Raw genomic sequence first — 18,984 nt, forward strand, 5'->3', positions numbered from 1 at the left:
ATTCCCACCTCTCCTGGGGAGGATTCCCACCTCACCTGGGGACGGATTCCCACCTCTCCTGGGGACGGATTCCCACCTCACCTGGGGACGGATTCCCGCATCACCTGGGGACGGATTCCCACATCTCCTGGGGACGGATTCCCACCTCACCTGGGGACGGATTCCCGCATCACCTGGGGACGGATTCCCGCATCACCTGGGGACGGATTCCCACCTCTCCTGGGGACGGATTCCCACATCACCTGGGGATGGATTCCCACCTCTCCTGGGGACGGATTCCCACATCACCTGGGGACGGATTCCCACCTCTCCTGGGGACGGATTCCCACATCTCTTGGGCATGGATTCCCACATCCCCTCTGCCCCGGGCGTTCTCTCTGCACTCAGGTTGCACAAGATGATGGCATTTGGCTTTAGGCAGCTCAGTTTCCCCCTCAGGCACAGACACTGGGCTGCCTGCATTCTGTCAGAGAAGTGGGAAGTGCATGTTTGTATGGGGGACACACTGGAACCTCTGGCCAGTTTAGCTCCAGCACATGCAAATACCCCGTGCTGGTGGGTGTGTGTGGGGATGGGTCAGGCTGCGGTGTCCCTTGTTCCCGTCACACTAGGAAGGGCCACAAATCTCTTCCACTGCCCAGTCAGCACCATCCCCTTCTCTGTATTCCCTGAAGACACCAGTAGACACACAATGACCCTACATCACTCTCACCTGCATCAGACATTACTCCCTGCCTTTGGCATGCTCAGCCTTAAGGAAACCCAAGTGCTTCTGCAGTTACCTGCCAGTCAGATCTCACGTGGCTCTGCCTGCAGGCCAGCTGTGGATTTTGCCTCTGCCTAAACATTTCTTTTGCCTCATAAAACACACACAGCCTGTGCTGAGCTGCCAGCAGTGACCTCCACACTTATGAGGAACAGCTGAGCAGCAGCACTGCCAGTTTTGGTAGGTCAGTGTCTCAGACATCTCCAGCATTGCACAGCCACGATGTGCTCAATGATTCACATAATCACTGGCTGGCAGTAATCAATTAACCATTTTATGAAGGCACATCCCTGATTCCTGCTTCTCCAGGCTGCTCTGAAGAGCTGAGCTGTACCAGGATGCTGTGACAGGAACTTTAGTCTCCATTTTATGGGATCTGCCCCTTTTAAGACACCTTGAAGTAACTGTACTCAGGGAGTTATCCTTTCTCTTGCATACAAAGGCTGGTTCTTCTCCTTGACAGGTCCCATACCAGAAGGATATAAAGAACAGCAGTGAAAGGCAGGAGGAGAAACCAGGTGCTAGAGCAGTAACTCCCAGACTGGGATTAGCTGCATTTCCTCCCTCACACAAACCCTTTGATTTTCCAATCATTTTTAACAGCTGTTGTGATTTCTCAGTAGAAAGTGGGTTTGTGGTTCAGTATTTTCTCCTCCCTCACACAGAAACTTAAGCAAGGAAAGACTTCAGAGGAAAGCAAGAATGTTAGCTCTAGCCCCCCAAATATGTAAATAAGCTGTGCAGCATCTTTGCATACAAGGAAATTACTAATTTGTCCAAAACAAATTAGTAACTAGATTTTTGGTTTGGTTTTTTTGCAGGTCTCTTGAAGTGCTGTGTCTCTCCAGCACCCCAGATTTGAGAAAATCATAGTTGATAAAATGTCCACCTCCCAGTCAAAATTGCTGCTATGACTCAGAGCTGCAGGTGGGGCCATTCTGAACACTCAATATCAAATAATTTTATACAAATTGCATGTATTAGTGATGCTTTTATCCTTACACAACCCTTTAGAGCAAATGTGGTGGTATACTCTGTACTTACTGAAACTATTTTTCTAACATGAATATCACTGAAATGGCACCCAGGAGGAATAAATCAGAGGGAAAGGCTCTCCAGATAATTTTTCTGGCAACATTTAAAGGGATTTAGCATTGTGGGCAAGCAAATTGCACAACAGGGCTGCAGGTGAGGGGCTGCTGTGGCATCCCAGCCCCTTGTCTAAGAGAAGGGAAGAAAATTGCCTATTGTTTGGGCTACACAACTCTTGTTTGTCCAAGGCTGGTGATCCAGCAAAAACATCTTGTGGTACAAAAGGGGAGCAATGAGTGCTCCCCACTGCCCTTGTGCAGCAGATGTGCTAAAACAAGTGAAAAATAACAGTAACAGTAGCAGCCTGCAAGCTGACATCTTCTAATTCACCTCTTTCACAAAACTGTCACTTCCCCCCACCCCTCTAATTTCAGGCAATAACTTATTAATAGGAGATACCTCCAAGAGAGATGCTAAACCCTGTTGGTAGGAGCCACATCAATGCCTGTGACCTCTCTGATGTGCTGGTCTACAGGCATGGTTATATATTAGAAGGCAGAGCTGGTTCACAGCCCTTGTGATGTTTCCAGGGTTAGAGACCTGTAGCTAAGAAGGACCCAGAGTGGTCCAAAAGGAATGTCCCTCTCTGGGTCATAAGCACAAGTGGCCTCAGCCTCTCTGACATTGCCCTTCTTACTGACACCAACACACTGCCACTGCTTTGCTCATTAATAACAAATCCCGAGGGCTCTAAAAAGGCTTGCTGGAGCCCTGGGGATGAGCACAGTGCTATTAAAAGACTATTTATTCTTATGCCCTGGGGAGAGGAGGAGTAACTGAGTGTGACCCTCTTCCCCCACAGCAGGGTGGCCTGTGATGGTCCCAGGCAGCACTGAAGCCATGGCCCTGCCCTCCCACGCTTGTCCTCTGGCCACCACATGATCCCTCACTCTGTAGTGGTTCCTGGCATGTTTGTTCTTGCTGTGCCACCCTGGAAACAATCCCAGTTCAATATTAACTCACACATTATCTACCACTCCTCTTTGCAATGGCAGAGTGTTTTCATGCACTGGGTACCCTTTCTGTGTTTGTGTTCCTTCTGCTGAGCCAACATGCTGCACTCCTAGGAGCCGGAGGGGAACAGGTGGCCAAGGAACTGAGATCTGTGGGGATTCAAAAGCTGATGGTCACCATGGCTAACACAAACAGAAGGAGACATGAACTGTGATAACTGGCTGTAGTCAGCAGTAAATATGGGACAATGCAACCTAGACCAACTGGAACAGCAGCAACTGAACTGATGGGGCATATGTTAAAACTCATGCAGAATTTCAGTTTTTATAAGCTCGGAGAAAGAGAAACAAAAATTCGAACTCGAGGGTCCTTCCTGAAGGAGAGGTGATTTTACTACTGTCTGCTTGGCAGGTCTGAACCAGGCCAAAGGGAGAGGAAGCCCTGCATGAGTGCAGAGCAGTGGTGGAAGGCCATCCCCAGAAGACAAATGCTCCCCTGCATCTCAGGGTCTCTGTTAGAGAGAATGAGAGATTGTCTTGCAAACAAGATAATGCTTATTATCTTATTTGCAAGATAATGTCTCGTTAGCTGCTATGTTACAGACCCAAACGTTTTCCTTTCCTACACATACTATGGGAAAAGTCATGTTGTAACACAGTCTTTCTAACAGCCATAGCAAAATGTCAACCCAATTAATAACCAGGCTTTTATTCACTGATTGTCCCATCTTTAACAATTCCCTTCTTATTTTCCTCTTATCCCACAAACGCCATCATGAGCTGTTTATTCCTTGCTCTTCCTTACAAACCTTGCTCTCAAATGAGCCTCTTGAAAGGACTAAATGGGAAAGCAGCAGATGTATGACATCCTCAAAGAGCTCCAGCAGCCAGGGGAGGACCAAGGGCTGGCACCAGCTTCTGCCCTCCCTCTCACCAAGCCCAAAACCACACAGCACTTCATGCCTGGGTATTTCTGAGACCTCTGCAGAGCAAAAAGGCCACATTGTTCCTTTCATCTAGCAATGCTGCTGAATGCTCCTGAAGCATTGACAGCTGAAACCCATCTCCCTTTCACTCCTCTATAATTTCTGAGCAAGGATAGAAAATCATAAGCTGCAGCCAGTGTTAAAGTGTAAAACCAATTCTGGAAAGCACAGCGGGGGCAGTGCTGTGTGCACTCCCCGCTCATGCTCGGACACCAGCTCCTCCAAGGACAACTTCTTCTTTGCCTGTCTCACATTGTACCAGAGAACAACTCTGGCTTTTCAGACCTTCCAGCTGGTAGCTCAGTCTCACTGCATGAAGCAGCCAGTGCTTTTTCAGAAAATGTTATTGCACCACTTGCAATGACCTCAATTTCTGCTGAGCTGCTTCCAAACCAGAAATCAAGCCAGAAAAGACAAAAATCATGACATGACCCTGAAACTATCATCTCCAAACACATGACATGCAGCCCTTTCTACCACCATCCCCTTACCTCCAAACCTACCCTATCTCACAAGGACACACATTAGAAACAATCCAGTGTTCTGGAATCTGTTTTGGAGTCAGGATCTCTGTTCAGCCAGACCCAGCATTCAGAGACACATTGCTGCCCAAGGGCAGAGTTTGGCCCATTGTTTCTGTCTCCTCTGAGTTCTGGATGCTTTATCTGGACACATTCTGGATATGAACTCAGGGCAGGGATGAAGCTGTTTGGCTCTTGAGTCATTTGGCATTGTGGACTCCCTGTCAGCAGCTGCTGGATGGGAGCCATCCCTGACATGTTCAGGCAGTCCTTGAGAATCCAAGCAGGTATGGCTGGAGGCTTATCACTCAGCCTCATAGGATTTCTCTATTGCAGCTAAAGCCAAGCATTTGGCTGGTTGGATTAACCCTTGCTGGCTTTGTGAAATAGGCTTCATTGAAAACAAGCATCTTTCTCTCACCTTTTAATTTCTTCTGTGGCATGGAGACAGCTATGGATCAATGAAAGTGTCCTCATCGATCACCCTGGATGTATTTTGCTGGAGAGAGGATTGAAATACTGAATCCTTCCTTTGCCAGTCTTCCACACGGTGGGGGATAAAACATTTCCCAATTTCCATCACTTTATGTGAGGTTTAATCCCAGAGGATACGGTCTCCCAGCAGATTAAGTCAGTCTCATAAATACAGCTGAAAATTGACCCTTGTTTATCCAAATTTTCCCATCATCAACTTTTTGATGACTCCCATTGCCCTGCTCCTCCCCTGCCCTCCACCTCTGGGGTTCATACCAATCAGATGTACTAGTACATACATAAGAAATAACTCAAGATTGAAAAAGTTTATATTTAAAAGCTGAGCCTTGTACTGTTGGAATTAGACTCTAATTAGGTCAGTTGTGTTCCCCTGGTAGGGTAAGAATGATAGTGCCGAAAACAGACAATTTATAAAGACCCAAAAATAACTCATCCTGCTGTTTTGTAAGAAAGATGCGTTTTCTTTGCCCTGTGCTGAGGACATTGCAGTCAAGGCCACTTGGGCACACCGATAGCAGCCACACAGACTGGGCCTTGGTCCCACAGGCAAAGCTGGCCTGTGCCTCAATTTCCTCCTACCACAGGTGGGGTATTCATCCTTCCCAATTTGGCAGAGCTGTGGTAAGGTCACCTGTGTTTGTTAGGTATTTTGTCACTCTTGGCATGAGGTCCCAGCTATATTACACCAGCTCTTTTTCCCAACTTGCCTTTTAGCCTTATCTACACCTTCTGTGAAGTGCACAAAGGGCAAAACTCAGACTGAGGAGGCTCAGGATAAAGAACAAGTCCTTGCAGCTGCTTTTCTAAGGTGTGTGCCATCAGCATAAAAAGTGCACAGAGCCCCTTGGAAATTGCACAAAGCAGGGAATTACCTTTGAGTGACACTGTGGGTGTTGGTCTCTTCTTCCTCCGAACACATTTTTGTCACGCAACCATGAGCAGCTTCCTTGCTCCTCCACAGGCAGGTGTTGATCCTCTGATTCCACAAGACTTCACAGGTTTCAGCGCTGCTGACAAATTAGCCTTGTAAAGCCTCGAAGAATGACTTCACACATCAGCCTCGTCTGATTTAGGATTATCCTAACTCGTTAACAAATGGTGATGAACGTGCCAATTGCCTACTTAATGAAGGTTTCTACCAGGCTGGGAAGTCAGCGGCCACACCGCCTTGGCTTGGAGGGACGTGCCCAGCATTTCTAAGTAAACAAGACAGCAAAGCTAAAGAACTCCTGGAGCACAGTGGAAGTGAACAAAAACCCAACAAAAACATGTGTTCACGTTAAGTTCCTTTTGATTTTGTGGGAAATGCAGGTTTGAGATGAAAATAATCAGTGAGGCAAGAGGAGGAGAGGAAAAATAATAAAAACAAGAAGCAGGCTTACGAAAGAAAAAACAGAAAAGAAAAGGATCGAGGAGAAAAATAAATAACCCTGGAGCAAAAACTCAGAGGGGAAAAGAGGGAACAAAAGAGACAAATAGCAGGAAAAGGATCAGTAATGAAAGCCCAGATTACTTGATTCAGTCAAGCCACTGCTTGTGCTGTTCAGGACAGGGCGGGAAGCCAATTTGTTTTTTCTGGTATTGTTTAGGCTATGAATACCGTGGCAGATTTCCCATCCACTCCCATGTTTATGTCCGTGCTCCAATCCTAGCCACAAAAATGTGTGGGGGAAACACATCCTGAGAAGAGTAAGGGCTGGAAGCTGGAGGATGATACACTTTGGAGCCAAATGGCCTCAAAAAAGCACTTCTGCACCTTATGGCAATTTTGCAGGATAATGTCTCGTTCACGAAATGCTGTGGCAGGAGGATTTTCATCTTCAAAATGGGTACAGTGATACCTCTGGGTTATTACAAGCTCCCAGCTGCAAAGGGCTGCCTGTATTTATACAACACTGCATTATTTATAATATTCTTTTCAGGAGCAGGAGAATATGAGTTCTTTCCTCCACAGTTTGACTATTTTTTTTCATCCTTTCTCCCACTTGGAAAACATTGATTTCTTGCTCTCATTTCTCCCACCAGAGTTGTAGCTGACCTGACTGTGTTTAGTTTACTTCTTGAGGCCAGATGCTCAGTGGGTGAAAAGCACAACCAACCACCCTGGAATAACAGAGCTGCCCTGATTTTCTCCAGCTGGGACCTTGTCCTGCCTCCCCAACATCTGCACGTTTGTGGGAACTGATTAACAACTGCTACAACACTGGTGGGGTGGGGACAAAGGCATGAAAAATGTTGGCCCCATGGATTTCTGTTTCTGAGCAGGCTTTGACGCTCTTGTACTAAGGATCTGAGGAAGTTTATTGCTGCAAAATCATAAAATATTTAAGACTGATCAAATTTTGTGTGGAAACTATTTCAGAGTGTCAGCTTAGCTGAGAAGCAGCAGGGGTTGTAAGATTTTACAGTCCAGAGCAAACAGTGAGGAATTTCAGTGTGTGTTACATTCTCAGTGTCCTGAGCTGTTAACTCATGAGCATGCTGGCAAGGCACCCAGAAACTTCTTCAGCAACAGATGAGTCTGGAAAAATCCTTTTTTTCCCTTCTGCAGAACAAATGTACCAAGGACACAGATGTTTCCAAAAGGGTTCTTTTAATCAGAAGCAAGTTTGCAAAAGAAGAAGTAACTTTCTCATATAAAATAGTGAAGTGGTGAAGGTGAGGCTAACAAGAGGTGTGGAACAAAAATCCAGGGCAAATCTCCAAGGAGACACTGAATTAAAAGCAATGATCCGATAACCGGAGTACACCAAAGGGTAGCTCAGACACAGCTGTGTGAGGTGGTCCTACCCCATAGCTGACAGCAGATACCAAATCAGAAGATGGACTCCAGCCCAAGAGAGGCAAAGTGACTAGCTACAAACTCACCAGAATATGGGGGTTTTGCACATTTCTGCTACCTGAGAGCTCCCACTGCACTGTGACAGGCCCCAGCATGGCCCAGAGGTGTAATGACATCAAAGGCAGCCCTGGTGGCACTTCCCACCTGCAGAATGCCACCATTCAGTGGTAGCAGAAATTCCCAAATCTAGTGAATTGGACACAAATGGGAAAATACCTTGATATAAAGCTCTGTAACCCCAGTCCTGTCTCCATATCCAGTGATTCAAGCCCCAAGAAAGTGCACAGTGATCAAACAGCATTGAAATAATGAATTTCCTGTCAAGTCTTGAGGCCCCAAGGCCATTTAAAGTGGGCAAGTGGCAGCTTTGAGAAGATAAAATTCTGAGTCAGAGCCTGAATCTCAAGTGCTAATGGTACTTCACTCCTTGTTCAAACAAATCTCACCTGTCCCAGGTGTCCGTGTGTGCTTAATGTGGCTCTCTGCTGTCGGGCGCTGCAAACTCTATACCTGCACAAAGTGCAAGGCAGCTTTCTTTTTCTGGGAGGGCAGGGGGAGGACAAAAGGAGTACAGAAATACATGAACAAAAGGGACTGGAAGTGTCCAAGGCCAGGTTGGAGCAACCTGGTCATAGTGGAATGTGTCCTTGCCCTTGGCAGGGGAGTTCAAACAAGATCTCTTCCAACCCAAACCATTCTGGGATTCTATGACTTGTCTGGTGGAGCCTTTTAAGGCCCAGCATGTTCAGTCTTGGGGTGAACAGGTTCCCAGTTAAAGGGTGGTTTCCATAAGAAGGTTTCAATGGGTTTTGCAGAGCCACATCATCACATGTGTGGCTTCATTTGAACACCACACCAACAAACCTTTCCCCACCTCTGGTAACCTTGTAACTTCTAGGAACACCTTGATAATGTGTGCATTCCAGATGTGCTGGCAACAATCTATAAAAGCAACCTAAGGAATGTGACTGAACTAGCAAGAACTCCAGGCTGAGTGGAACTGTCTGCACTACAACCTGCCCATGTCCCAGCAGCTCTGTGGTTCTTCCTTTCCAAACATCACGCCTCACTGCGCGTGTCCTTCTGGCTGCTGCTGGTACAGGAGATCAGTAAAAACAGGAGGTCTTGGCATCTTGGTCACTCTTACACATCACAGGCTTCTGGACTTCAAGATTTCTAATGCCTCTGATAGAGGTTATCTTCCTTATGTGGTTGTTTGCTTTCTTTCAAAGTTTCTGATAAATTCCTTTTCTAAAAAGATTTTTCTCCAACAAGTTTTCCTGTATATCTGAAAGCAATGCGTGGGAGAAGACACCAGTTCTCTGTATGTATAAAGATCTCTCTCTCATCCCTTTTTGGAAAGCAGATTAGATAATCTTTGGATGACCCAATGGATTTCTTGAGGGAAGCAATGGCAAGGATAATAAATGCATCCCCATGTCAAGAGATTTAGTCCAAACATTCCTACAGCAGCTTCTGGCAGAGACCTTGGTATAAGGAAGAAAAATGAGATCCTGGCCCATCTGCAAAACATCACTGGTTTTAACACTCAAAATAAAGAGGGAAAAGAAATCCTTTAGAGTAATAGATGAGTTTCTTTTCTGTGTATTTTTCTTTTTTCTCTCCAGTCATGCTGACTGCTCCCAAAAGTGGGATCACTGGCCAAAGTGTGATTCCTTTAGTAACTGCTGATGAAAGCCTTTGCTCTTGCCTCTCCCTGCCCTCCCCATGAAGTCATTCCACGAGTGACTCCCAGGGTAGGGAATAAGAGACTGTCACTGATGAAAGCAAAGGAGTGCCCTCTCCTGTCCCTTGTCACTACTTCCATTTGTACCTGCACAGCGCTGGCCCTGCCCAAACATCAGAGCATTAAAGGGCAGGAATGGAAAATACTCCACCCAGTGGTGTGGGCCATGGCAGGGACACACCACGTGTGACATAGATTTTGGGAGGGATAAAAGGCTCTACTCGGAGTGGGCTGGAGCAGCACAGCTCCTTTCATGTGTGCACTTTTGCACATGATTTATGACAGGGACAACTTGAGGTTTGGGGCTGGGAGCATTGCTGAGAGTGGTGACTGCTGTCACCTCAGCCCTGCAGGGGGTGAAGACTTGGGCACTTTTTACCTGCAGGAGACTGAATATTTTTACAGCTATTGCATGAAAAACAAGCTCCTATTAAACCATTCTCTGAAATGTCTCCCTTGGTCATTTCATGATGCTGCTTTTATTTTTCAGTAACAGTCACCAAGACACCTGAGAAACAGGGAAAGGGAAATAAATAAATAAAAATAAAATATCCTGAGAAGGCATTTTAAACATAAGCCTTCATTTTTCAAGACTTTTCTAAACAGGAAGATGGAAATGGAAGAGAATTCAATGGGTGAAGTTACTGTAACATGACAACTAACGTTTAAAAGTTGTATTTCAAGGCTGCAATTTCCAAAGATTGCAGCAATGAAATAGAGCTTTCTTCCTAACTGATGGAATATTTCCTTCCAGATAAAACAATTTCCCTGATATGTGAAGTAAATAAAACCTACCTATTAACCATATTTTACAAGTTGAGTGTGTTAGCAAGAGGGTGGATGCACCACACATGGAGCTACACACGATCCTGCACAGCAGAAAACACATCCTGTGCTCAGCTGAGGGCTGAGCAGGGCACTGCACCTCCTCACTCTGCAACTGCCTATTGAAAATAAACCCACGTGTCAGAAAAGCCAGCTCCTGAACACAACATAACCAAGAGTGACAACAGTGTGGATGAGAATGGAACAGAAACACCTTTGCTGGGATCAACAGGTCCTAAAGGAATCACACCTAACCTGTTATTTTGACAGCAGTCAGAAAAAGAGCCACACAGCCAACTCAGCAGGTCCTCAGCAAGCTCAGGCTTTTTAGTTGCAGTTGGTTCTGAGAAAAAAGAAGCAGTCTCTTCTTCTCGCTTTGTATAGATTGTGCTGCTCCCCATGTTGTCCTTCAGCGGAGCAGTGGCCATGAAGTCCATTTCCTTTATTCCCTGTGATTTTCTTGGCTTTTTTTTCCTTAATGTGGTATCAGATCAGGCCCAGGGAGTAACTGCATCTTACACCAAGTGTAAGGCAATATTCAGCAGGTGTGGAGTTACACTATGCTTTTGGAGCAAAGTCTTCGTGTGTTCCATCTACTTCCTACTAATTTACATCCCTAATGTCCTCAGTGGTCCTTGGAGGGCTCCTCCTGCAGCACTACCTCTTACACCTGTTGGACAAGTGCCATTAAAATTCCAAGAGCAATTGCATTGCTGTGTCAAATGTATAAAAACAACATGTCTAAAATATGTAATCTGATGCGGGAAATGACAAAGGAAAAGGAAAACAAATCAGAAAGTCACGTAGATAATTTTGTCTAAGAAGCAAAAAACACAGACTGAAAACAAATTTTGGCAGTTCAGTAATTAAAGCAAAGTCCATATGGCTTAAGAGAACAGTCAAAGTGCACAGAAGGCAGTGGGTTTTTTGTTTGCTTTGCATTCCTCTTCACAGCACACTCCAAGTCATCCTCTTTGGAGCCCCATCTCCATCCTACACACATCCTACCCAGGTGCAGAGAGGGGGATGACTCACAGGGTTTTGGCTCAGCCGTGTCTTTGCGAGTCCCTTGCCATCTAATGAGCTGCAGATCATTATCCCAAACTCAAAAGCCCTTAAACACACCCACTGGAGTTTTTGGTTTTGAACTTTTTCTTCCTGGAACCTTTGGAGAGGAACAGCAATCCAGTGCCAAAGCTATGCAGAACATGCACCAAGAGCAGCAGTGCTTGGAGGCAGTGCCCAAGAGTAAAAGCAGTTCTGAGATTGTTTGCCCTGTCCAAGAGGCACTGAAAGGTGACAGCAAGGCTGAGCTGGCCCTTGGACCTCAGCTCCTTTGAGGTGCCACCAGGATACTCCCAACCAGGTCCTTGGGCAGCCTGGTTTCAACAACCTGCTCTGAAGACATCACCTCCCCCTGCCACAGATGTCCCACATCCCTTGAGAGAAAAGGGACAATTTTCCATGGTAACAATGCCCACATGAGCCTTGACAGAATATTAGCAAGCACCAATTTTCCTGGCTTATCCACCTGGAAGGAAATGCCAGATCCTGGCGTGACAAGAACTCTCCTACTTCCAAATTCACCTTTCAAACTCTTATGATAAAAAGTCTGGTGACCCAGGACTGTTGCTACTTGGATTCTTTCAAAGCCTGACAACTTCCTTGTGAGTAAACAACTTGCTACTAAACATGACAGACTCAGGAAAAGAATAGAAAAGAAGAAAGCAAAAAGTGAGCTGTACAAAAGGATGAAAAATAAACTAAAAGTCTCCTCTTTTCTTTCCAAAGGCTGTAGTTTCAAGTGCACAAAGCAGGCTGTAAACGTGCACAAGGTTAATTCATGACCCCAAAGCCTGAAAAACCTGGTTAGCTTTATTTGGAGACACTTTTTTTGCTTCTCCCAGATATGAAACTGCAGAATCAATAAAAGGCACCTGTGGACACCAAAACTCACCCAATCTGTTTGGTGTGTCTTTCTACTAAAAAAATAAAATCAAACAAACCCTGCCACTGTGTACCTTTTTACAGACCAATAAACAGAACTGCAGAGTCTGGGTGAGAAAGGATGTTCAACTTCTGTTGGCAGAGCATGGTAACTCTGATGATCAAAACCCTCATCAATTAGTAAACTATCTAGGTTGTCACTGCAATTTTAATTGAAAAATTCCTCTGGCTTGCTGGGTTGTGTCCTTTGACTTTTAAAAAATGACTGATTCAAATGGTACATGAAGTCCACAAGGAGGATTAGAGCCACACCAAAAATAAACTGACCTTACATCTGAATTCTTCCCACTTGCTTCACCCACCATTGCCTACAGTGCTCTTTTGAGCCATCTCCTCTTCCAAAGGCCCTGGAGTTGGAATATTTAAAGAATGCAGCAGGTCCCATTTGAAGAAGAAAAAAAAGCAGGTCAGTAATTAAATATAAATACACCAGTAGTGAGCTTAGAGCAGACACAGTGACACATCTGAGCCTACATTGATCAGCCAGTGCTCCTAATGTGTGGAGCAGCAAGGAGAAGAGAGGTGTCTGCTTGTCACCTAGAAACGTGTCCATTTTCTATCTTTTACTACTTAACTTTGATGACAGAGAAAAATTAAAGAGGAGACAGAAAAGAAAAAAAAAGAGTAGAGAAAAAGGAAGAAAAAGGAGCCTGGGAGATTTTATGTTTTCTCTTCAAATCACATCACAGAGTCACTCGTTGCATCTGGGGAATTCACCTGCTTGTTTGGGAGCAGTGGGACAGGAGGAAGGGAGAGAAAGAAAGAGGCGAGGAGAAGGGCATGGGAGCTGCTTCCTGAAGCAGTGTTACAAAAAGCGGTTAAAAAACCCCTACTATTCACAAGTGGTTAAAATCATCACTGTTCAGAATTCCTTTTTTTTCTTTTTGTTTTCTTAAACAAAGGTTCAGCTAGTTCAGCTCGGTATTTTTATAGAGTTGATTGTCTTCAGAAAGGAAAAAAAAAAACCAAAAAAAACCAAAAAACCAACAAAACAACCCAAACCAACCAAAACACCAACAACCCAGCCTCAGGTGTGTTCCCATCCGTTTCTACCCTGATAGGAGAGGTCCCCCAGAGTTCAGCGCCCCGGCCACGCACACCGGTCACTGCGGCTGTCCCGCCGTGTCCCCAGCCCCGCTCAGACAAAGGACGAGAATCCTGTCACTGGAGTCCGGGAGCCGGGCGCGGGCTGTCCCGTGGGGGTGTACACCCCTCCTGAGCTCTGTGTCGTGATGACAGTCTGGAAATAGGGTTCTGCCTCGCTGGCCGTGCACTCCTCGTATCTGTAGGACGCCGGGTGCTGCTTCACCCCTTTCTGCTGCCGCTTCCACGAGTTGTAGTAGGTGGGGTCGCTCATGTAATGGTTCACAAAGGAGTGCTTGGGCAACTCGTCCTCGTAATCCGAGTCAGTGACCTGGGGCATCAGGAAAAACAGAAGTAAATAATCGGGCATTAGCATCGATGATTTTTTTAGCCTGTTGTGCTCGCAAAGAAATGGGAGGCAAGTTTAGCATCGCCAGCTGACGGAAATTGTAATGTCAAGGTAAGAGGGATGGCAGTCCAAGTGTGGTACAGGCTGGGCTGTGGAAAAGCACTGTGCTCTGCTTTAGGCAGACTTTGCTGCTAGGAGAGTCCCCTGATGGTAAGTGACAGAGAAATCCCTTCTAATTCCCTGCAGAACGGTGCAGGGACAGCCAGGAGCTCCTGCTTGGGCACAAGATGCAGGGAAGTGTAGAGAGGTCACAGTGAAACCAACAGCTTTCAGTCACAACCAGAAATATTGCAATTACAACTGAGTATCTTTCTTCTGATGGAAGGACAGCAAGGATGCCTTCCACACAAACACTGGTTAGCCAGGCCAATGTTTGGGGTGGCCAGCCCAAGCCACCTGCACAGAACTCTGGGTGTTAAGTATTGAAAATTAGTTCTATAACTGGAAGGAAGCTAAGTAAAATCAGACTTTTTACAGGCATATAACACTATTTGCATGTTCCAGCTGATTATGGGTGGTACAAGGTACACAACCAGCGGGGACAGAAGAAAGGGAATGCAAAATCTGGGAAAGAAGAGCTCCCAGGCAGGAGGGGCTGTTCCTTGGGATGAGTCAGACCCAGCTCTGTGCTCAGAGTGGATCCTACCCCTGAAACATTTATGCACGGTGGCTGGAGAGCTTCAAAGCTCCCAGCAATATCAAGCAGGAGCTCTATTGAGATGTAACCAGATAAGCTCTGTGCATCTGCCCCTCCTCTGAAGTGCTGCTGCTGGGATGCAGCTGGAGGAATCGCAGAGGGCTTGTACATCTCTGCTGAGTGCAGAGACCACGGCAAAGCTGCAGCCATGGAATCTCTACACACATTTTTCCTTCTTTTCCTACTGATGTTCCCACCAGTAACAGCCCCATCCCACCCAGCACACCTTTACCCAGGCATTTCCAGATCTCAAGCCTTCCCTCAAAATCTCCAATTAGACCATGCAAAAGCTTTTATTCCTTTCCCTCCCCCACTCAATCTGCATTGCCAATTCTTGAGGCAATTAAATATCAAAGTAGGAGCTGCCTAAGACACACAGGAGAGACAGGTAAGTGCAGCTCGTCACTGTTCGTTGCTGCAATTAGTTTCAAAAGGTTGGTGTGGTTCTGATCTATGACACCATCCAGCAAACACACATCCTTCTTGATCCTGCCTGCCACAAAACTTGTCTTTCCTCCTCTAAAGCTCCTTTTTAATGGTCTCTGAAGAACAATCCTCAAATGCCTTGTGAACCATCGTTTGAAAAGGGCACAGCATCCATCAACCCGCTTCTTTGCCTAGGTAGCTGCTTCAATACTATTCTGTGTCCCTTTTCCAGCACAGAGGGTGATGGACAGAGCTGAGAAATTTTTCCCAGTGCTTTCCAAAAGTGAGCAAAGCAGCTCTTTACAGCTTTGCAAACTTCCTTTTCACTATTACCCAGGCTTTGGCTCTTCAGGAATTATGTACTGTTTGATTTTTAAGAATTAATAGCTTCAGGTGCCTTGACAAGTAATTACTAATACAACAAAGCCCTACCAGCATTTAATAATTATTCCAGAAGGAACACAGCAAGCCTATCTCCTAGAAAAACACTCCTTTGCACCAGATGCCAGGCTTGGGAAGCCAACACCCGACTCCCTCCAAAGACCTTCCTGAACAGGTGGTTTTTGCAGCATTCCTGGAATATCCCCAGATCTGGACTGCTTCACAGCCAGTGGGTGCAGAGAGCAGCTCCAGAGTCTTGGCACTGCTGCCAGGAGCATCCTGCCAGCACTGCCCTGTCTGTTTTTGCAAGGGGCTCCAACAGGAGTGCCACGGACGGCTGCAGATGTGGCAGCAGGGCAGGGCTGGCAGCAGGAGCTCAGGCTGCTCCTCAGCTGCAGACACAGCCAGCTTCACCAAAAGATCCCCAAACCTGGTTCCCTCTGTCCTCAGCAGGAAACAAGTTATTGCACTCTGCATCAGTCTCCAGACATGGTGCTGTGAGTCCATAGTGCAATTTTAAGATAAATGCCTGGGAAGCTGAGGGATGACATGGAAGAAAAGTCTCTGCATCCTGAGCAGAGGCAGGATAACTCACCAGAAGCAGCACCCAGAGATGTGAACTCCTCCAGCTCCTGTGGATGTGCTCTCTCTACCAAAGGCACGAGGCACTGCTCTCCCATGGCCTCTGACTCCTTCCCCAGCCCACCACCACTTTTACAGACTCAGCCACCCAACAAAGAAACAGAGCCCTGCTGAACAGAGGCATCACAGCTCAGCTGAGGTGGCATAAGCATGAGGAACCAAAGAAACCCCAAGAAGTTCTAGTGGCTCTTTATGAATCTTCCTGATGTCCCCACAACTGCGGGGTTGGATAAAGCCAACTAAAAGCTGGAAGCCCTCAGGAGAAATGCAAAGAAGCATGTGACATGACTTTATAGCTGTAATAGTACTTATGCAGCCACTTGAACTCTGTCCATCACAAGCAAAAAAAACCACTCACTCACAAAACTAATATAATTTCTGTTCCTAAGCCAAGTTATTTCAATATTGCCAGAAGTCAACATAATAAAGAGAAGAAATCCCAGGAACACTTTAAGATGGGCTGCTATTGTCTGAAATACGGTTCACTCAGATTTGCCATGAACTGAAAGAGGGAATTTAAAACAATACCACTTGCTGATAATTTCTCCACTCATTAGTTCATTATACCAACTGAAAGGGAACAATAATTTGGTGTAAATAAGGCCAGGGTCTTTCAGAAGGAAAGACTGTCATGAAGCATATGGAGCTGCAGTAATTTCAGCCTTTCACCATCATTCAGACTGATGCTGGAAAGGATAACCTGCTTGTTAGTGTTGATACAACAGTTTTTTTCTATATTTCTTTCAGGACAGGCAGGAACTGACTATTTTGTCGGTGTTTCTGAAGTATCTCCTAAGGTCTGCTCCCAGTAAGACTCCCCAAACCACCCTTATCAGCAAAGAATGCTCTAAACTGGCATTCCACAGCCCATGAAAATCAAGGAGAAGTAAGATAAATCTGTTTAGCATGACAATGCAGACAGCTTATACTAGAGGATTACTCTTTAGTGGTTTTTAAACTATTGAGTAAATAGAAATGCTGCAGGGCTTTTTGCTTTGTTTTCAGTTTTCTCCTTTCCCTGTGACTGTGGCTGTTACCTTGGAAACTTCCATAGGCTGATTGGGTGTGTGGTGACATTACACACTGTCAACCAAAGGTGCATGGATGCCTATGAAACAACAAATACAGAAAATGAGAGGCTATTTAGGTTTATTTTTCATAGCATAAAATGCACAAGTGCTGCTCAGAGGCAAGTCAGCCACCAGAGTTGGCTGGCTTAGTCAGTGGGAAATGTGATAATAAATTTGATAATAGTTCCAGTTATCCTTTTAAGTGACTACAAAAGAAACAGCCTTACAAGATTACTTCTAAAAATGTAGATAACAGCAGGATTTTTTTTTTTTTTTGTTGGCCTGAAATAAATATGCTGTAAAAAAGACAAGGTATGCAAAATATTTCTCTGGACATGGGAACCCATTCTTATTTTATGTGTCATTTGCAGCTGGTTTCCACATAGTGCCCAACTTGTCAAAATCACTGGAGAGCCTTACTGGAAGCAAGTTAAACCCTATTCCCTCTGAAGTGTTAAGTGGAAATGAGTAACTTCCTACAGAGTTGAGAAAGCCAAAGCCAGTCAGACTGCAGACAGCAGTGGGAAGGCCAGAGCATCCAGCACTGCCTGATAACATGTGCAACCTGGAAACAGTTTTTGGGAGACCACAAGGACATGTGAAAGCACACAAACATGCACCAGCCTCCCCTCTCCTCCTGCTCTTCCTTGGCTGGATGACATTGCAGGTACATCATCAGATTTCTACATGCTGAACACCAAATTTTTTCAGATTATCTGTCTAGAGTCTTGTCCACTTGACTCATTAACAAAAAGCCTATTATTATTAATCATTTAGAATTTACACTCATAGCAGTCTCCTGCTCCGTATCTGCCAATTAAACTTCTTTAACCTCATTAACAGTACTGGTGCTTGGCTTTCATGACATGGAATAAGTTCACCTCTTGATTTATGAATGTTGAGAATCCTCCTTGATTTCCTCTTTGTTTCTGTGTGTCTCTCCCCTCCAGGAGGGAGCTTGGAGGAATGCTCCCAGGCTGCTGTGTTTTAAGTGCAGTCAGCCAGCCCAAGAGTTCTTCATGTTCAGTAAACCTCAGGAGACTTGAAGCCAGTGAGCTTCCTTCTTCTCCATATAAAATCTTGACACATCAGGTAATAGGCATAAGACTAGGCAGTAACATGGTGACAAATGATTGAAGGTAAAGGCACAGGTTTTGTCCCTGCCTGCTCTAATGTGCAACATATTAAGTGGAATTTGAGACCCCCACACAGATGTATTAGAGGAAAACAGCATCAGGACCCTCTGCTGCAGAGGACCAGACCTGGGTAGAACTTTTACATGAAAAGATATCTTTAATTCTTCATCTAATGGCAAATATTTCTGCCTGCCAAGGCAGATAGAAAATCTGAAACTCTCAGAAAACAGAGCTTGCCTATTAAGATCTCCTCTGAGAACAGAAACTAAAAGAAAATAAAAGAAAAACAGGAAGAGCTAATAGGTACAGGAACACTTGAAACAAGAGTGGTCAGTCATCGATGCCCACCTCTGCCCCAACCCACCCTCACCTCCTGTCTGCACCTGCCAACATAAACAGCATTTTCAGGCTGATCAAAAGGCAGCATCTCCTACTGCTACCTCTACTGGGAGTATATTAACATTTCATGACTAAAAGCACTCCCCACTACAAGAAAACCCAAACAAGCATCAAAGACATTATACAGGAGGGCTGCATATCCAAGCCCAAAGGAAAAACGGGTATATTTTATGCACATACTCATGTGCACATCCACATTCACAAAAACACCAAAATCTCAACTGAGACCTGCAGGCTTGACAGCAATACAACAGTAAATAAACAATATCAATAGCCTGAGAAAAAAACCACCAAAATCACTTCATTCTCTCCTGTACAAACAGTGCAGATAGGAGGCATAATGACACCCTGCAAGGAGACTTCTGCACATCACCAGGAAACACCACACGGGACATTGAAATTAATGTCAAAAGGTGCCAGTGCTAAATTCACGATCATGCTCAGCAAACTGTTTTAATGACAGGTTTAATGCTGGGTTGTTACAGTGACACGACCAAAGCACTGAGG

General features: G+C 45.4%; 2 protein-coding genes and 1 long non-coding RNA gene across 13 annotated transcripts in view; 1 reads left to right on the top strand and 2 right to left on the bottom strand.

The window, feature by feature from the left end:
* Positions 1-7,248, bottom strand: part of LOC110481576 (cytochrome P450 3A40) — a 33,977-nt gene extending 26,729 nt beyond the window's left edge. For both annotated transcript variants that reach the window (XM_085592167.1, XM_085592166.1), the window contains exon 1: positions 5,686-7,248. In XM_085592167.1, the coding sequence (XP_085448293.1) occupies positions 5,686-5,732 (47 nt within the window). In that variant the 5' untranslated portion in view covers positions 5,733-7,248. The remainder of the gene's footprint in view (positions 1-5,685) is intronic.
* Positions 2-3,176, top strand: LOC146766063 (uncharacterized). Its single transcript, XR_014958514.1, has 2 exons — positions 2-387; positions 1,588-3,176. It is a non-coding gene; the product is annotated as an uncharacterized LOC146766063 (long non-coding RNA).
* A 3,828-nt stretch (positions 7,249-11,076) lies between the features above and the next one.
* Positions 11,077-18,984, bottom strand: part of SDK1 (sidekick cell adhesion molecule 1) — a 378,688-nt gene continuing 370,780 nt past the window's right edge. For all 10 annotated transcript variants that reach the window (XM_085592158.1, XM_085592155.1, XM_085592154.1 and 7 more), the window contains one exon: positions 11,077-13,648. In XM_085592158.1, the coding sequence (XP_085448284.1) occupies positions 13,373-13,648 (276 nt within the window). In that variant the 3' untranslated portion in view covers positions 11,077-13,372. The remainder of the gene's footprint in view (positions 13,649-18,984) is intronic.

This window comes from Lonchura striata, chromosome 14 (assembly GCF_050655825.1).
Source record: "Lonchura striata isolate lonStrDom1 chromosome 14, ASM5065582v1, whole genome shotgun sequence".
NCBI lineage: Eukaryota > Metazoa > Chordata > Aves > Passeriformes > Estrildidae > Lonchura > Lonchura striata.